General features: G+C 56.5%; 1 protein-coding gene across 1 annotated transcript; it reads right to left on the bottom strand.

Moving 5' to 3' along the window:
- Positions 1-3,228: 3,228 nt before the first annotated feature.
- ADAM33 (ADAM metallopeptidase domain 33) lies at positions 3,229-16,484 on the bottom strand. Its single transcript, XM_015596948.2, has 22 exons — positions 16,338-16,484; positions 13,989-14,068; positions 11,452-11,528; positions 9,744-9,822; positions 9,488-9,564; positions 9,223-9,412; positions 8,925-8,990; positions 8,775-8,846; positions 8,417-8,583; positions 8,249-8,333; positions 8,010-8,152; positions 7,294-7,471; positions 7,091-7,180; positions 6,656-6,851; positions 6,404-6,512; positions 6,112-6,310; positions 5,939-6,016; positions 5,753-5,861; positions 5,529-5,676; positions 4,069-4,160; positions 3,828-3,901; positions 3,229-3,556 (listed from the first exon to the last, which is right to left on the bottom strand). Exons 1-21 carry the CDS (start codon positions 16,438-16,440, stop codon positions 3,864-3,866), a joined length of 2,376 nt encoding a protein of 791 aa, XP_015452434.1. The 5' UTR covers positions 16,441-16,484; the 3' UTR covers positions 3,229-3,556; positions 3,828-3,863.
- Positions 16,485-16,511: the final 27 nt, after the last annotated feature.

Here is a 16,511-nt window from a genome sequence, read left to right as displayed (position 1 = left end):
CTCCGCCCTCAAAATGTACATCTCAGCTCCAAGAGTTCCTCTGCCTTAAACATTTGCCCAGTCCCATTCCCCCATCCCATCCAGTAAAATGACGCCTCCCTCTGTGGTGCCTCAGGTGGGGAAGGGGCAGTCTGAACAGGTGGCACAGAGACAAGGCAAGATGCAGGGCAAGGAATCAGTATGAAGCACCAAGACTGAAGGTGGAGGACTGGGGCTGGAGGAAGAGTAAGAGAGGTGGGAGAGACAGGACTTGGGAAGGACAGTGACTCCCAGGACCTTAAGGCCAGAGGCAGGATGAGCAGCGAGCTGCAGAGCAAACTACCAGGTATCCCCACACCCCAAGCACAGGTCTCTTGTGGGTGCCCCTTCCTGCTTTCCAGCTTTTCCTGGTATCATGCTCTTGCCCTCCTACCCTGTCCTTAAAGATCCAGGACAGAAAGGCCAGGGTCCAGGGATCCTGAGGAAGAGCAGCCACTCACTCAGAAGCAGTTGTAGCAGCAGCAGTATAAGGAACCCCAAGCAGCGAGCCATGCTGGTCTGCAAACAGAGAAGACAGCGCCAGGCGGAACCCCCGCGGGACAGGTGCCTTCTCCCAGTGCTGCCTGAGCTGGAGCAGGTGGAGACCTAGGCATCTACGCTGATAAGTGCACTCCCACCCCGAGGAGAATGCATGACTCCCCGCCCCACACTGAGTCCCCGCCCCGAGTCCCCGCCCCAAGCTGCACCTGAAGGTAGATCCAGGAGCCACTGAATCTAGAGCCTGAATGTGTCTAGATGGACCCCACTGCACCCTCCCCCATCAAAGCAACACCCATACAGCCACTCCAGGAGACTTTGTCTCTCCCATGCTGAACTATTACCTTTATGAAACACTGTTCTTTTTATTCCCTGATTTTACTTTTTACTGTTTACTAATTTTAGACTTGCAGGAAATTTGCAAAAACGTTAGTATTCCCTTTATACTCTTCACCCAGCTTCCACTGATGTTAACATCTTACATAATCATAGCACAATTGTTACAACTAGGAAACTAACATGGGTACAATACAGTTAACTACAGACCATTCTGAATTTCCCATTTTTCTACTAATGTCCTTTTTCTGTTCCAAGATCCAACCCAGGATCCCACATTGCACTTAGTCATCATATGGCCTTAGTTCTCTCCAATCTGTGGCAGTTCCTCAGTCTTTCCTTACAAACCCGGTGCTTCCCCATATGGCCCTGCATGCCCCCTTCTCTTGGGGGACTGTAAGTGATCAAAAACACTTCTTTCAATGGCACTAACCTCTCCATGTCATCACTCAGTCCTCTCTATAAATCAAAATCCCACAGGTATAATGAACATAGGAGGGGGCTTTAGAAAACAGTCTCATTCAGCCCCTCGGGGCTGGTCGACTGAAAGCAAGCCTGAGTCAGGGGCTGCCTCTTCTCAGCTGCCAATGGAGGGAGCCAGTGTTTGCAAAAATTCCCCAACTCCACACCCTCTGAATTATGGTTTTGGTGCTCTTATTATAAGGTAGAGATTTTTCCCTAGTTCCCGGAAGCTGGGCTAACTCTGTGACTTGCTTGGGCCAACAGAGTGTCATGGAAATAAGGTGCCAGTCACGGAATCTCAAGAGGCCTTGCAACCTTCTACTTACTCTCTTATAGGGTCAGGTGAGAGGCAGTTGCCTCAGGATCACAATTACTGATGTTTCCTTTTGCCTCTGGCTCCCACATGGGTAACATAGCGCCCTTACTGATCCCCTCTTGATTTAAAATTTTGATATTTTGTTCATCATGAATTTTTTTGCATTAATCTTGATCTTTTAAAATATTGAATTAAAATATTAGTTATCTTGATTACTTTTTTGTGTGCCCAAGGTAAGTGGGCACACGTACCTCATCCTAATCTTGGTCCTGCTCTCTTAGAACCTTCCCTGTCATGTGAACAAGCCTGGACTAGCCTGCTGGAAAATGAGACATGCATCCTACTCATCCCCATAGCCCCAGCCAACAGCCAGCCAACCCCAGAAGCAGAGCTGCCTAGCCGACCATCGGTTGACCACAAACATATAAGTGAGCTGAGCTGAGATCAATCGAACCACTAGCTGAGTTCAACCTAATTTGCCAATTCACAGACTTGGTGGTTGTTTTAACCTACGAAGTTTGGGGTGAGTTTTGTTATCCAGCAGCAGTTGGCTGACACGGAAGGTCGCTCAGCAACTCTTGCATGAAGCAAAGAGAGAGTAAGTGGCTTCTGAGAATGTCCAAGGGAGTCAGGAGAGGTGAGACAAAGGGATCATTCAAGCAAGGCAACACCATCCTTTGCCTGGGTCCATCTGGGGCTCTGGCTCCATCTGAGGCTCTACCCACCAGCCATCACCCCTCAGGGAGCTCTATGAGGTTGAATTTACAGACAGAAAAGACTCACAGAGGCCCAAGGACAACATGTCTTTCTTCTGATTTCTTTGGTGCCCTTTCTAAAATGGCTCCGTGTCCCCGCCCAGAGAATGTAGAAGAGGCTCAGAAATGCCCAAAACGAGGGGGCTGCAGCATACCCCACATTCTTCTAAAACCTCAGGTGCAGAACTAGGAATGAGATGGGGCTTAAGAAGCATCTGGGGACAAGATAGGGCAGGAAGAGGAAGGAAGGAAGGAAGGTCCCAAGAATTTTGTTTGCTTTGCAGGGCAAGGCTCCAGTCCGAGTCCAGGCTCTGGCCCAGCAGTCACTGCCCTCTGCAGAGCGGGGTCTGAGTGAAGTGCATGTAGCACATACCCTCAGGTTCCCCAGACAGAGGCCTCTCCCAGCCTCCCCTGGTGACAGGAGGTCAGCGATTATGTGAACTTTGCCCCTTAGACTGATGGTACGGAGGAGAGGCTATTCTATGAGGTGACCATTGCCTGAACTCTGACCTCTGCCAGATCCTCTGGGTCAAAACAGAGATTGCTTCAGGTAAATCCCCTTGGAGGCTATCTGATTGACCCCCCGCCCCTACGCCCCAGGCAGGCTGATTCCTGGAATGGGGCTCTGTCCTACCCCTGGCAAGGATGTAAGGCATTTTCCCCTTACCTGGGCAGGTCACACCCCCATACCCCTGTCCATCCTGCCCTGTCCTATGCAACCCTTTAGTACCTCCCACGTGGCACAGAGGACGTCCACTTGGTATTGCTGCCGTCCAAGACACACCTCTTATATAAGTTCTCTTAATAATGATGAGTTTTCAGCCTCTTTGGTTTCTCTTCCAGAGTAAGTTTAAGTAACAAAGTTTTACATAACAGGTGGATTCTTGGGCTGGTGTGTGTACCCTAGCAGGATCCCCAACCCTAAGGAACAAGGACAACATTGAGAAAATTCTGATGAGGCTTTGGGGTTCTGGAGTGGGTACGGCAGAGGTAACCTGGAGAAGAAACTTGCAAGCTGCCTGAAGGTGCAGGAGGTCAGCTTACTTGCTGGCTCTCCCCCTGGGGGTCCAAGTGCCTGGAGTGGCTGTCAGTAGCCACCTGTCTTTAAGTGTCCTCCTCTCAGGATCTCCTTCTCACCAGAAACAGGATATCGGCTTCTGAACTTGACCTGCTGTGAACAGAGTGGGGACCTCGGGCTGCAAGTCATGTGGCAGAGGTGACAGATGAGGACAGAAGACAAGAAGAGCCACTTCTCCCTCCTCCACTGCAGAGGTGACTAGCATCTGGCCTCCATGACAACAGCTTCTCCACGTGGTCATACCTCATTTCCATAATAACCGAAGCTCAGAAACCCCAGAGTAGGGGACAGTGAGCTGAGGGGCAAGAGAGGTGGGTGGATGAGCAATGGGGGTAGAAGGCCCCACGTCAGGGTCCCCACCTACCTGGGGGTCCAGGCAGGGCCACAGAGCACAGGCTTCTCAAGGTGGCTGTTGGGCTCTGGCAGAGATCTCAAGGTCTGGGAGCAATGGGTAGAGAATAAGTGCTGTGAACACAGTTGGCAGGAGTCCCTGGGGCAGGTAGGGCACTGGGAACCCAAGGTGGCTGAGTGCTAAGTGGAGAGGAGGGGGCCCAAGAGTCCATCCCTTCACTTCCTTCCCCCAACTCCCCCTGTGCCTCACTCACCCAGGGGCCGGGGTTCTCCAGTGGTCATCCGGCCCAACTCAATGAGGTGAATACTGCTCAGGGGTTGGTCCCTGCGTGGACCACCTTTGGGCCTGAGCAGCGGGATAAGAGGCCAGAAGGTTGGAACAGTGATGTTGAGCAGGACACTCCCAGGCTGCTTCCCTGCAGCCAGCAGCATGTGCCCAGCCTGAGTTTTGTGTTCTGCTCTGCCTTCTGTGTTGAGTTTCCACCCTTCTGTTCCAGGGCACTCTCTAGCTCCCTTCCTGCTCCCTCCTGAAAGGAACCTTTGGGGTCCAGCCTCCAGCTGAGACTCAGGCCTTCCCAGAGCTGCAAGCACTTTCTCTCTCCAGCCCTGACATTTCTCCTGTGTTCTGACACCACCCCAGCATTCTGGCACTCTCTAAATGTTGATATCACTCAGGTCCCAAAGAGGGGTGGACTTCTTCCCCAATGCCAGCTGTGCCTACGCTCCTTTGCCATTGGGTGGCCCTGCTGCCCTTGATGACTCCAAGCAATGCTTGGCTGCTCATGCCGCATCTCCCAGGGCCTGCCACTTCCTTCCATGTCTCCAATGCCCTCAAGACTCCGCCCTGGCAATGACATGCAGTCAACGCCCCCATGAAGGCCCCCTCATGTTGACACACCAAGTTCTGACCACTTTGCGTCTCTGCCCACACACCCCAAATCACTGTTCATTATGTCAAGACCCTCTCAGTTGGCACCTGGGACATAGCTGGTGCCTTACCCCTGTCGGGGATGCCCTCTACTCCCATTTCCAGCCCAAACCCTGCCCTCTCCCTCAGCTTGCCCAGAGCACTCCCAAGGCCAGACTGTCAGATATAGCTATAAGGTACCTGCCTTGCCCAGTGCCCAGTGAAAGGGCAGCCCTAGGTCAACTGTGTTTGGTATTATGGAACCCTCCTCCCACGTCATAAAGAACTGGGTTGGGGTTGGCCCTTGGCACAAGGGCAGCCAGTACCATAGCTGACCAGTGGTATGGAGTAAAAAGATGTGCTGGGCCCAGGATTTGGGAACTTGAAGTGGGTAACGGCAGAGATTTAGGCAAAGGAAGTGAGAGAAGGCTGAAAGCTCATGAGAGAGGCAGGAGAGGCCTTAAAGGGCGCAGTGGAGCAGAAACTACATTAATAGCTAGTGGAAAACAAGGCAAAGTCAAGGGTGAGGCAGCCACTTGGTGGGAGAAACATGGGAATGGACAAAAGGGGCTGAACCACAGCAATGGAGAAGGATAGAGGGTCATGCTGGGATCCACACCCTCAGCTTGACTGGGAGGCCATTCTGTCTCCTGCTCAAGGCTTCTCTTTACTGTCTCTGCTGCCTCTCTGCACCTAGAGGTGAGGCTAAGGACCCTGCCCCAGCTGCACCAGGCCCAGCAGAGCTCTGAGGAGTAGGAGTCACAGGAGTGGGCTCAGGGAGCAGGGAGCTGAGCCCTCAGAGCCTACCCACTGCGCACGGGGTCCCTCCTCGAGCCGCAGAGGTATTGCTGGAGCCAGGATCCTGGCTGCCGGTAGCAGCACCAAGCCAGGCCGGCCCCAGGGAGCAGAGGCAACAGGAAGCTAAAGATCACCGCCAGCAGGAAGGTGTCCTGGTCTGGGAGGACAGGGTGGGGCTGAGTCCTGAGCAGGTGCACCATGCAGCCCCTCCCCATTGCTCCCCATGGGCGCACTTTCAGGCTGCATAGGGCCACTGTCTATGCTACCACCCAACCCTGGCTTGTCACAGGAGGGCGGAGCCCAGCCCGGATCACAGTGGCAGTTGTGGTTACTATTGCAAACCTGCAGAGGAAAAGAGAGGAGGTTCTCATGGCATCAGGGACCTCAAGGTCACTCCCCCCACCTTTCAGGTCACTCACCCCATGGCCATGGCAGGTGATCAGGCAACGCTCCAGCTCCCAGAAGGTAGTGTTCTGGCAGCGCCTCTCCTGGCACACCTATGGGCAGTGGTGTTCACTGAGTAGTGAAGGGGAGTGACGCTTTGGTCTGTAGGATTCAAGTGGCAGGGAGGGGTCCAGTGGGCAGGGCTCACCATTCTAGATCCACACTGGGTACCTGGCTCTACTAGACCCAAGTCATGCGGGTCCAGCTGGGCACCAGGTAGCAAGAAGGCTCCCCTGCAGGTCACCTCGTGGCTGCCTAGGCTGAAGGTAGAGTCCACCGGCATCGTGTGTGGTGCCAGTGGGTTCTGTTCCCCACCCTGGCACTGCAGCTTCCCACACTGTGCATCCCTGGGGAGCAAATAGAGGGTGGTCAAACAGCATGGAATGTCTCCTGCCCCCAACCCGCTCCCCAGCTTCCGCAACCTCCGCTCCTCTCTCCACCTCTGAGCACAAGGCACGAAGCTGCCCTCGGTGTCCTGGCCGCAGTTCCCATGGGCGTCTCCTGCAGAGTTCACCACCTGGAAACAGGCCTCTGGGGCTGGGTGGGAGCCTGGGGAAGCATGGGTAAGGCTGGCGGCCCATATGCGGGCCGCGCTCCTCCCCTCTCAGATCCTCCCTCCTATCTTCCCTAGAGTAGAAAATTGCTCAGCCCCGAAGATGAGGTGGGGTGCAAAGGCGCGCGCGTCTTCTCACCAGGCCCCCAGAGCTGCTGGCACTGCTGCTCGAGCGTGGGACACTCGCCGTCCCGGCAGTAGCCGCGGCCGCTGGCGCAGGGGGAGCCGTCCAGTAAGTAAATGTCTGGGGGGCAGTAGGGAGAGGAGCCCGTGCAGAACTCAGGGAGGTCACAGTCACCAGCAGCCCGGCGGCAAGGCGCGCCCGCCGACTTCAGCTACGCAGGTGACCCGGGTGATGGGAAGGCGGCCGCGGCACAGAGAGAAAATGGATAGTGAGAGATCCACACAGAGAGCGATGCTCGGAGGAGGGAGAGCCCAGCGGGAGAGCCAGGTGGAAGCGAGTACAGAGCAGACCCAGCACCCGCTGAGGACTGAAGGACGCGGACCAGCCGAGACCAACAAACCGGCTCCCAGTGCCCTTCCACCCTCACCTGCGAGCCTCCCATGCCCTCACCAGGCAGCGCGCGCAGCAGTCCCCTTGGGAGCACTGAGCCCCCGCACGCAGAGAGCAGTCGTGGGCAGAGCAGCAGGTGTCCGGGCACTCCTGGAGCCGGAAAGGCAAGGAGGGACCAGGTGAGGGAGCAGCGCGCCGGACCTCGGGGCCAGCGGGCGGTGGGGCCGGCCTTGGCCTCCCGAGGCCGGGCGCGCAGACCTGACCTGGCCCGCGCCGCAGTCGCACTCTTCGCCCTCCTCCACAAAGCTGTTTCCGCAGTGCGCGGGGGGCACCAGGAGCCCGGAGTCCGGCGCGTTAGACAGGCACGCTCCGCCCCCCTTGCGGAAGAAGGCGCGCAGCTGTCTGCGGCTGCAGGCGCTGAACACTCGCGGGAACGGGTGCCTACGCGCGGGAAAGGGCGTCGGACGCGCGGGGACGCCCCCTCTCAACCCACTGTTCACCTCTGATCCCCTCCCACAACGACCCCGCCCCCCGCCCCCCAACCCCGCGCTTGGCCACACAGTCGCGGGATACGCGGACGCTGCCTGAGCTGCGGGCGGCTAGACTCCTTTAGAGGCAGAGCCCAGAATGGGTAAGTGACTCGTGCAAAGTCGCATAGAGAGCCCGAGACGGGAGGGTGTGACGTCAGGAGCTGGCAGCCCAGGATCGGGGTCGAATCCCGACCTAGCGCTGCTACTCCCGGGGATGGAGTAACCATTAGGCTATTCATACTCTTGAGAATTCACTTTCCCTGCGTTTCTTCCATTTGAGCCTCATAACTCTCAATGCGGGTACTATGATCATATCCCCATTTTACAGAAGAGGAAGCGAGGATAACCATTCGTGCAAAGGAATGCAGCCGAGGAAGGGCCCTAGATCTAGCGAAGCCTGCCGGGCGAAGCCTGCCCCGCAGCCCCTAACCCCACCGGGGCGCCGGTACCCAGTGGCCGAGGCCATGACGCAGCCTCCCTGCTCCGCCTCGGCCTCCACGCAGCAGCCATCAGGGTCGTGGCTGAGACCCAGGCTGTGGCCTATCTCGTGGGCCATGGTGACTGCAGCGCCAATGGGGAGCTCCGAGTGGTCCTGGGAGGATGCAGGGACAGTCACTACGAGCTGCGGGGAACCCCCCAACCGCCACCACCTGCACCTCTCCTCCGCTCTGATATCGGGGCAGCTCACCGTGCTCACGCCCCCCGAGCTCTCAGCGTGGCACATACCCTCCACCGGCGCTAGGCCCACCGTGTTGCCCTGAAAGACACGGCCCCTGAGGGCAGAGGGCAGCGTGACTGGCGAGGCGGGAGTCACACATGCCTGGCGCGATGGCACGTGGGGATCGGGGGCACCTACGTGAGCAGCTGCGCTGAGTCGTGTGGCAGCCGCGCCCACAACCCCCGACGCCACTGCAGGAAGGCCCAGAGTGTGGCGTTCGCATCCGTTGTGACAGGGCTCTGGTCCTTCTTGGTCCACACTTCCAGGCCGGTCAGCGCCACCTGAATGTCCAGAGTCCTGAGAATCTGCAGTCAGGGCAAGACAGGCCTGAAGAAGGGGACCAGAGGGCCACTGTGCCCCTGCTCCTCTGTGGGGGCACCCCTCTCCTCTCCGCTCATCCCCTCACCGCATCTCCAAGCCTACCACATCCCATTAGGACCTGACTGCCCCTTGTTGTGGTCACCCCCATTAGGGCTATCTCCCTACTGCCCCTGACCTGGTCCACATAGTTGGTGACTTCCAAGAGACGCTGTTTGGTATGGTTCAAGTTCCGGTGCTGGGTCAAGAACTGGAAAGGCACAGCAAGGTGGTGTGAGGGGCTGAGCTGGTCCCATCTGGGCTGCCAACCCCCTGGGTCTCCTCTCACCAGGGTATGGTCAGCTACTACGTACAGCTCCAAGTACCTCCTGCTCCTGCCAGCCTCCCGCCTCTTCTGGGGAGAGGCAACAGTGACCCTGAGTGACAGGCTGCTGGGCTTGAGAGCCCTGACCACCAACCTCAATGCCTAGAAAGCAGTTAACTTTAATTTTTGCTAGAATTTGTTTCTTCAGCTTCCAAATATAAGGACAGGAGGCCCTGAACTGTCACTGTGCATTCCTGTCTCTTCTGATTTGGGGGACTATGGACACTGCATTCCCACTCCCACCCCTGTCTGTGCCCCTGACCCTGATCTGGGTGGCATGAGAAAAGCTAGCCACGTCTCCTTTGTCCCCAGAGTCCCTATGGCCACATGCTCCTTTCCAGCTGAGCGATTGCTTGGTCCGGAAAATCTTGTGAGTTGAGACGTCCTTGGTGTCCCCAGATGGCCAGGGATGCACATAATAGCTGGCGTTGCTGCTGAGCTTGATCAGGCCCCTGGGGTGCAGAGGGGGGTGTGAGAGAACTCTTGCCCTAGCCCCAGGCCCAGACTCTCCCCCCAGAATGCCTCACCTCATCCCAAAGCAAGTGCTGAGGATGACCCAGGAGTCCGGGAAGCCTCTCACACGCCCATGGTAGTGACAGTGATCCTGGAGACCAAAGAACACAGCCCCAAATCTCAGCCAAGGTTGAGGGCATGGTGCGGGGGCTGGCTCCTGCCTCTCCTTAGGATCAGGAGGAGAATGGAGGAGGAATTGTGGGTAGGCCCGTAGGGAGTGCATCCCCCAGCACCCTTACCGTGTCCTCAGAACACATAAAAGTATCTCACCGTGTGGTTGGGAACCAGCACCACTGGCTGCCCATCTGGTCTGTAGTGGGTTTCTCTGTATCCCGGGGCCAGCAGCCTGCTGGGAGAGAGTGTTACAGGAATCACCTAATGCAGCCCTACCTCCTCCGGGATGCCTTCCTCCCTGAATACTGATTGAGCAGTTCTAAGAGTAAGGCACAGGCCTAGCACTTAAGAAGCAACCCAAGTGTGCCTTAGGGAAGGGACAGGCTTGACCGTGCGCTGCTTCACTCAGAGAAGACTTGGGCTAGAGGGAGGAGAAAGGCGAAGGGCAGGAAGGGGCCTTGGTGATGGCTTAGATGTGGGCAGTGGGAGTGTGGGAAGCACCAGGGAGGAGCAGGAATAAAGGAAACGTGTGTGGTCCCTGTGGGGTCTGGTTCCACAGGTCTGGAGCTGGGCTGGAGGGGAAGACTTAGGAGATACTGCCAAGGAAGTGGGAGTGGGAGCCAAGATGGTATGGTGAACTCCCCAGGCGGCCCTGCCTGCTGCCTGCCCTCGTTAGGCATCTGGTCAGCCCCCTCTCAGTCCACCTCCCTGCCTCAAGGATTCTTCACATCTTTTCCTTTGGCCCAGACCCCACATATCTCCCCACCTGTTCTTCAGGGGTGCTTATTCCCTGCTTCTAGAAGAAACAGAATCCCCACCTGCCCCCACCTTCTGTAGACTCCACTTCAGTAATGATTCCATTTTCAGGCTTCACCTCACCAGGGTCCTTCCCACCAAGACGGATCACCCATAAGTCAGTGTCTCTTTTTTTAAGAAAATCCTCGATCCATACCTCACCTTGACCTCTTTACCACCAGACTGCCCCCAAAGACCTGTGATGCCTGCTTCTCACCTCCTAGTCTTTCCTCCACCTTCTCCAGCTTTGTTCCCCACTCAACCCTAGGAGGTAGGTGATGTGACCACTTCATTTAATGTGTGGGGACATGAAACCCCAGAGAAACTGGTTCGGCATGGTGGAACTAGAGTTTGTTCCCAGTTCGTCTGACTCCATGAGGGAGAATAAAACATGTGTAGAGTGCTTAGAACAGTGCCTGCAATGAAACAAGCACTCGATAAATAGCTGTTGATAATATAGTCTGAAAAGTTTTAAGATCCCACACTCCATCTTGGACAACCACACCATCCAGCCTAGCACCATCCACCAACTCCAAATCTTTGGCTCTGAACCATCCAGGACACTCAGCACTAAAATGGCCTTCTGTGATCTGGCCTCACTGGGACTCCCCAAATTCATTTCCCGCTGCTCTTTTTCTTGCGGATGGAGACCCTCTGGGAAGGCTGGACAAATTGCTGCCACCTGAATGTGCCTTATAGCCGCTGCACCTTCGTCCCTGTCATTTCATCAGCCCGCTCTTGGAATCCATCTTGGATTTTTTGGCTCAGCTTACTCTTCAAGCACCCACTAGGTGATGCTCACTCATTTCCAGCAGGGAGATGGCAAGAAGCTTCTGGGGCCTGGATGAAGGATGTGCCCCACAGCAGGACAGACCCAGCCCCAACAGTCCACTTCAGCCTCAAGGGAGCCAGTCATAGAATGGTGTGACACTGTCACCTGAGCCTCCTTGGGGCCCTCACCCCTCTAGCCTCCCTCCTGGGTTCCCACCAGTCCGTGCCCCCAGCACTAGTTCTCCCCAGAGAGAAGGGCTGTCTTGACTCCTAGCACATTCCCTGGCCTGGTACTTACTGATTCTTCTCCAGCTCTAGCAGAAGCTCCTGGCCTTCAGCCTTCAACGCCACCAGCCTCGTGTCTAGCTTTAAGACCTGGACAAGAAGGAGTATAGGACTGAGATGGCAGGCAGCCCGGCCTCCTGCCTGCCAGGGAGCAGGTGGGATGTGCAGTCAGCTGGTGAGGGAGTTCTTGGGGGAGAGAATGGAGGCAGAGGGCAGCAGGCTCTCCACTTGCCCTGGTGGGCATGGATGGGTATGAGGGTGAGAACATGCAGACAAAGGTATTCCCAAACTCAGGATGTTTGTTGTTCTGAAAACAGCCATTTGACATGGCCTGCTATGTGCGCACCACTTCCTCCCTAGGGAGATAAGAGGTCCCAGAAAAGTGCCCTGCCTTGCCCAAGGTTAGTGGGCCCTTCCTCTGTCCCTCCCTCCTCTAACATGCCCAGGCTTCCTCTAGGCGGGGAGGACAGTGGAGTCCTGAAGACAGTGTAGGGTCAAGGGAGCAGGGCAGCAAGCATCAGGCAGCTGTGGCTCGGGCCTCTTTACAACCTCTTGTTTTATATTTTGCTTCTCCCTACTCTGTAGGATTCAGACTTTACTCTTCCATCTCTAACTCTGACAACTGCTCCCACCCTGAAATTGTCCTTGGCCTCCAGCAAGCCTGCCCCACATCTGCTTCACTGATCTCATGAAGTACACACAGACCCCTGACCCAGGCCAAGAAAAAAACACTGGCTTTCTCCTGCTCCCACCCTGAAATTGTCCTTGGCCTCCAGCAACCGTGCCCCACATCTGCTTCACTGATCTCATGAAGTAAACACAGACCCCCGACCCAGGCCAAGAAAAAACACTGGCTTTCTCGACCAGATGCCAGGAGGGGGCCTGGGCCAGCCTGCCAGCCTCCCCTTCCCTATCCTCTTTGGCTTTTCCACCCTGTGGGAAGACCTCATCTTCCTCCCTTGTCCACTCAGGCTGGCTGGGGGCCCAGAGCCGGAGCTGGTCCAGGAACCTCCCGGAGAACTGCTCTGTCTTTGGAATGCTGGCCTTTCCTTTTTATCCCACAATGCACTGGGCTAGGCTGCAGGCCAAGGGGCTCACGTCTTGGCGTGGGGACCCTTCCTCGGCAGGTGGGGAGCAAACAGCCCCCTGCCCCAGCCAAGGGCCCCATAAGGCCCCAAACTTGAGCTTATGTGGCCAGAATGTCACTTGTTTTATTGGAGGAAGGTTTGTACCAAGGAAAGGTGGCAGCCCAAATGGAAAGGCACCTCCTGCCACCCCTACCACAGAACCCCCTCTCTCTGTCCCCCTGCTGTCCTCACTCCTTACCATCCTACTGACCCTGGCCCTCACCGTGCACCCCATCCCTGGCCTGAAATGTGAGAGTTTCCTTCCTCTGGGACAGGACTCCTTGCCTCAACTCTCATCATTTTGGCAGGCTTCCTGGGAGCAGAGGCCCGTAAGTGGGAAGAGGAAGGCCCCTCTGGGATTCCTCTTCTGGTCACAGCCCAGGCCAGACCGGGAGGGAGGTCCACAGTCAGGATGACCCCAGCGTGAGCCCAGCCTTTCCCTCTGCCGGTGATGTCCAGGAAAACGATCTCAAAGCTTGGGCTAGTGCGCGCTTGACCACTTGAATGGGGGCCCTGAGGGTCTGGGGGGACCAAGTGAGGGTTTTAGGTTCGGACTTGTTGGGCCTGTGGGAGCCCCCTAGCCTGCCTGCCCTCCTCGCTGACTTGGACAGTGGGTTGTCCTTTCTTGCCTAAAAATTCAGTATGAAGAGAGCTCTAAGTTAGGGGACGTTGGCCAATGGTTTGAAGTCTTTCAGACCCTAGTGGGTCTCAAACTTCTAGACTAAAGAACTGTGTGACCTTGGGCTTTTTCTCCAACCTCTCTGGGCTTCAGTTTGCCCCTCTGTACAGTGGGTATACCGAGGTTTCTGGCCTCCTGGTTTGCAGCACAGCTGTGTGGCACATGCAGAAGGGAGTGTGGTTATTCTGGTGTGTGGTGGGTGGGTGTTGGGAGGAGGCTGGGGCCCAGCATCCTAGAGAAGCAAAATGGGCTGGGCTTTTAGCTGGGGGCCACCAAAAGAGTGACCACTGCCCCCTGGACAGAAATGGATTCTGCATGAGTCAGTGAAGCTGAAGTTTCAGGCCCCTCAATGGCAGAGTCCTGGAAGGGACAGCAATGTGTCCACAGGGTCACATATTCTGGTAAACTTTGCAAAAGAAAGATATTTTGTTGTTTTCTCTAAGAAGTCCCTGAAAAGTTTCATGCATCATAAACTCAGGCCCCACCTCTGCCTGATGGCATGGAGTGACCCAGATATTTTTGAGAAGGGAGAGAAAGAAGGAAGGAAGCCTGAAAATGACTTCCATGTGTGCAGGCTCATGCAAGCTAGATGTTGCCCTGTCAGCCCTTCGGGGAGGGACCTAAAGGACGGAACGGCGGGGAACCTAGAGACCCTAGCAAAACTGTCACGATGAAATTTGGGGAGGGGCGAAGAGCTTGGGAGACCCTGGGCTCCCAGAGAGGAAGAGATGACACAGCACTGACCGGCTCCTCCAGGGTGACCATGCGCCAAGGTTGTGCATCCAGGACCCAGTGAGGGGTGACCGGCTCTCCAGGGGTGTTTCCTGGGGTGAGAACAGAGCACAGGGTGAGAGGGACTTGAGGAACAGATGGGAGTGGGGACAACAGAGGAATAGGGTTAGAAGATGTCATCAGGGAGGAACATCCATCTTCAGCACTCAGAGGTTTAGCCTGGAGGGCAGGCATCCATGGAGCATTCTCAGAACTGAGGAGTATTTAGAGAGATGGCAGAAGAGGGACAGAGGAGCCTGGGAAGGACAGTTCAGCTGGGGATGCAGGAGCCCCACTGACCTTGGGGGAGGGTTTGGCAGTCAAAGGTCACAAGGAAGAGACCAAATCCTCCAGTGCACAAGGGAAGAGAATGGGGAGGCAGCCTCGGGTATTTTTAGACTGAGTGGCAGATGTCTTTAGTGTGAGAGATTTGTGAAGAGGATGCCTGTGTCTCTGCCACCCTCTGAGAAAAACAACAGCTAGATGTTATCTTGGGAGGCCCACCTTGCTCAGAGACCCCATTGGGGGCTTCATGCTGGAGATGGGGCTTCCAGAGACCCTGGCCCAGAAGCCCCTGGGAGACAGAGCCTGAGTGCTCCTGGACTGAGTGTGCTTAAGGGGGGAGGGGGGTCAGGAGGAACACCAGAGCCAAGCATTACTTAGAGGTCGCTGGAATGTTCCCCTGGAATGCTCCCAGCCTCCCTCACCATGGGCCCCAGTAACTCTCATTACACCATCCCTGTAAGAGCCAGGCCCCAGACAGCCCAGAGCCTGCAGGCAGCCATCCCACACCTCTGGCATTCAGTCCCTGGGGAAGCCCAGCTCCCAGAATAGACAGCTCCCCAATCCCCACCCAGCCCTGACCCCAGTCCTGCCCAGGCTGAGATGGCTGCTTGTGGAAGTGGCTCAGCAACTACCAGGTCACTATTAACTCCTTTCCCCTCCTCCATCTCCTCCCCTAAGCCCCATCTTCAAAGACCTAGAATAGCAATAGCTCCAGGGGTCCCCTTCCCCCAAGAAGCCCTCCCTGATTTGGATGAGTGAGTTGCCATGGTGGGTGGAGGGAGGACATGGCCATGGATTGGAGGCTGAGAGGTCAGTGTGGGGAGGAGTCTGAAAGCTTCTAGGGAGAGGGAGAAGGGGATTCTTCTCAGCCCAGAGAGGACTTAACGGGTGTGGAGAACCAGGTCTTGCTGGGCCCGGGTCTCTTACGGTGGAGAGGGGAGGGCCTGCCTGTGTGCATGTGTGGGTATGGATTGGAGGTTCTCCTCATGGCCCTGTGCACACACACTGACCACTGGCACCTTGACAAAGGAGAGAGAGGCAGAGATGGAGCTGTGGCAACTAGGCAGATAGGAGTAGAAACTGGGGGAGCCAGTGTGTGTTAGGGAGCATAGAGCCCCTCTTCACTCCTCCCGAGGGTCAAATCATCATCCCCTGACCCAAGGCTGAGGAGGAGTAGGAAGCTGCAGAATGCCTGGGACTATCCCTAAGGGCATGACAGCTATCATCCCTTCCCTTGGGGGCCCCAGAACAGAGCAGGACCCTATCCTTGTTGGGTCCCCCCTCCACACTGCTCTAGAACCCACCTCTAGGCTGCGAGCCCTGCCTTTCCTGCCTCCTCCCTGGTCACCTTCCCTGTCCCCTCACCAGGCACAAGATTTACAGGACTCTGCAAATCCTCCCATCCACATGGAGAGGTTGCTGTTGTCCTTGTCCCCAGAGAGTTGGAGAGGTTACACTGGGAAGAGCCGGAGTGGAGTCTTCTCCCACAGCCCTGCTAAACAGGCACCTTCTGTTTGGTGCCACCCTGCTCTATCTAACCAAACAAGGCAACAATATAAGCAATATAGACACCGCCCCAAGGTCCTGGGATGAAGGGATGAGCAAGGGTGATTTGTGAGCATGGAAGCCAGAGTTCATTCCCTAGTCTGAGGACACAGCAGGGACTCTGGGGCGCCAGTGCACTGGGGGCTCCCAGGAGGAGGAAAGTCCCTTCAGCCCTAAGGGATGCAGGGGCAGGAACTTTCCCACTGAGAAATGGGGCCTGGGGGTGATTCCAGCAGAGAATCCAAGCAGAGGGGATTGAGGGGCTGGGCAGCTACTCAGAGGGGAGGGGTCCCTGCCACTCTGTTTTGTCGTGGGCACAGTGGCAACTGGGCAGTGTGTAAGTCTGGGCCCAAGACCAAGTGACAGTCCCTGGACAAGTCCCACAGACGCCCTCCCAAACCCTCCCTGTTCCCTGTCCTCTTGACTGCGCATTCCCAGGGTTTCAAATCTTCCATCCTCTGACAGTGTCCCTAGGGGCGCGCTCCCACTCACCGCGAAACGCCTCGGCCCCCCACATCGGCCATGGTAGCCGCCGCAGCAGCAGCAGCAGCAGCAAGACCCGCGACCCTAGAGCTCTCCTAGACCTTCGGCCCATAGCTGTGAGCGCCTCGGCCTCTGAGCGGCAGCTCCGCGCCAGGCTCCACGCTCCCGGCTCCCGGCCCCGCC

The sequence above is a fragment of the Pteropus alecto genome, unplaced genomic scaffold (assembly GCF_000325575.1).
Source record: "Pteropus alecto unplaced genomic scaffold, ASM32557v1 scaffold45, whole genome shotgun sequence".
Lineage (NCBI taxonomy): Eukaryota > Metazoa > Chordata > Mammalia > Chiroptera > Pteropodidae > Pteropus > Pteropus alecto.
The sequence above is the reverse complement of the archived record's forward strand: the minus strand, read 5'-3'. Positions and strand labels throughout refer to the sequence as shown.

Coding starts and splice junctions, on each gene's coding strand:
- ADAM33 (XM_015596948.2), bottom strand. CDS start 16,440: ATGGGCCGAAGGTCTAGGAGAGCTCTAGGGTCGCGGGTCTTGCTGCTG. Junction 9,413..9,487: donor AGCACTTGCTTTGGGATGAG/GTGAGGCATTCT, acceptor TCTGCACCCCAG/GGGCCTGATCAAGCTCAGCA. Junction 6,017..6,111: donor CCCAGTGTGGATCTAGAATG/GTGAGCCCTGCC, acceptor CACTGCCCATAG/GTGTGCCAGGAGAGGCGCTG.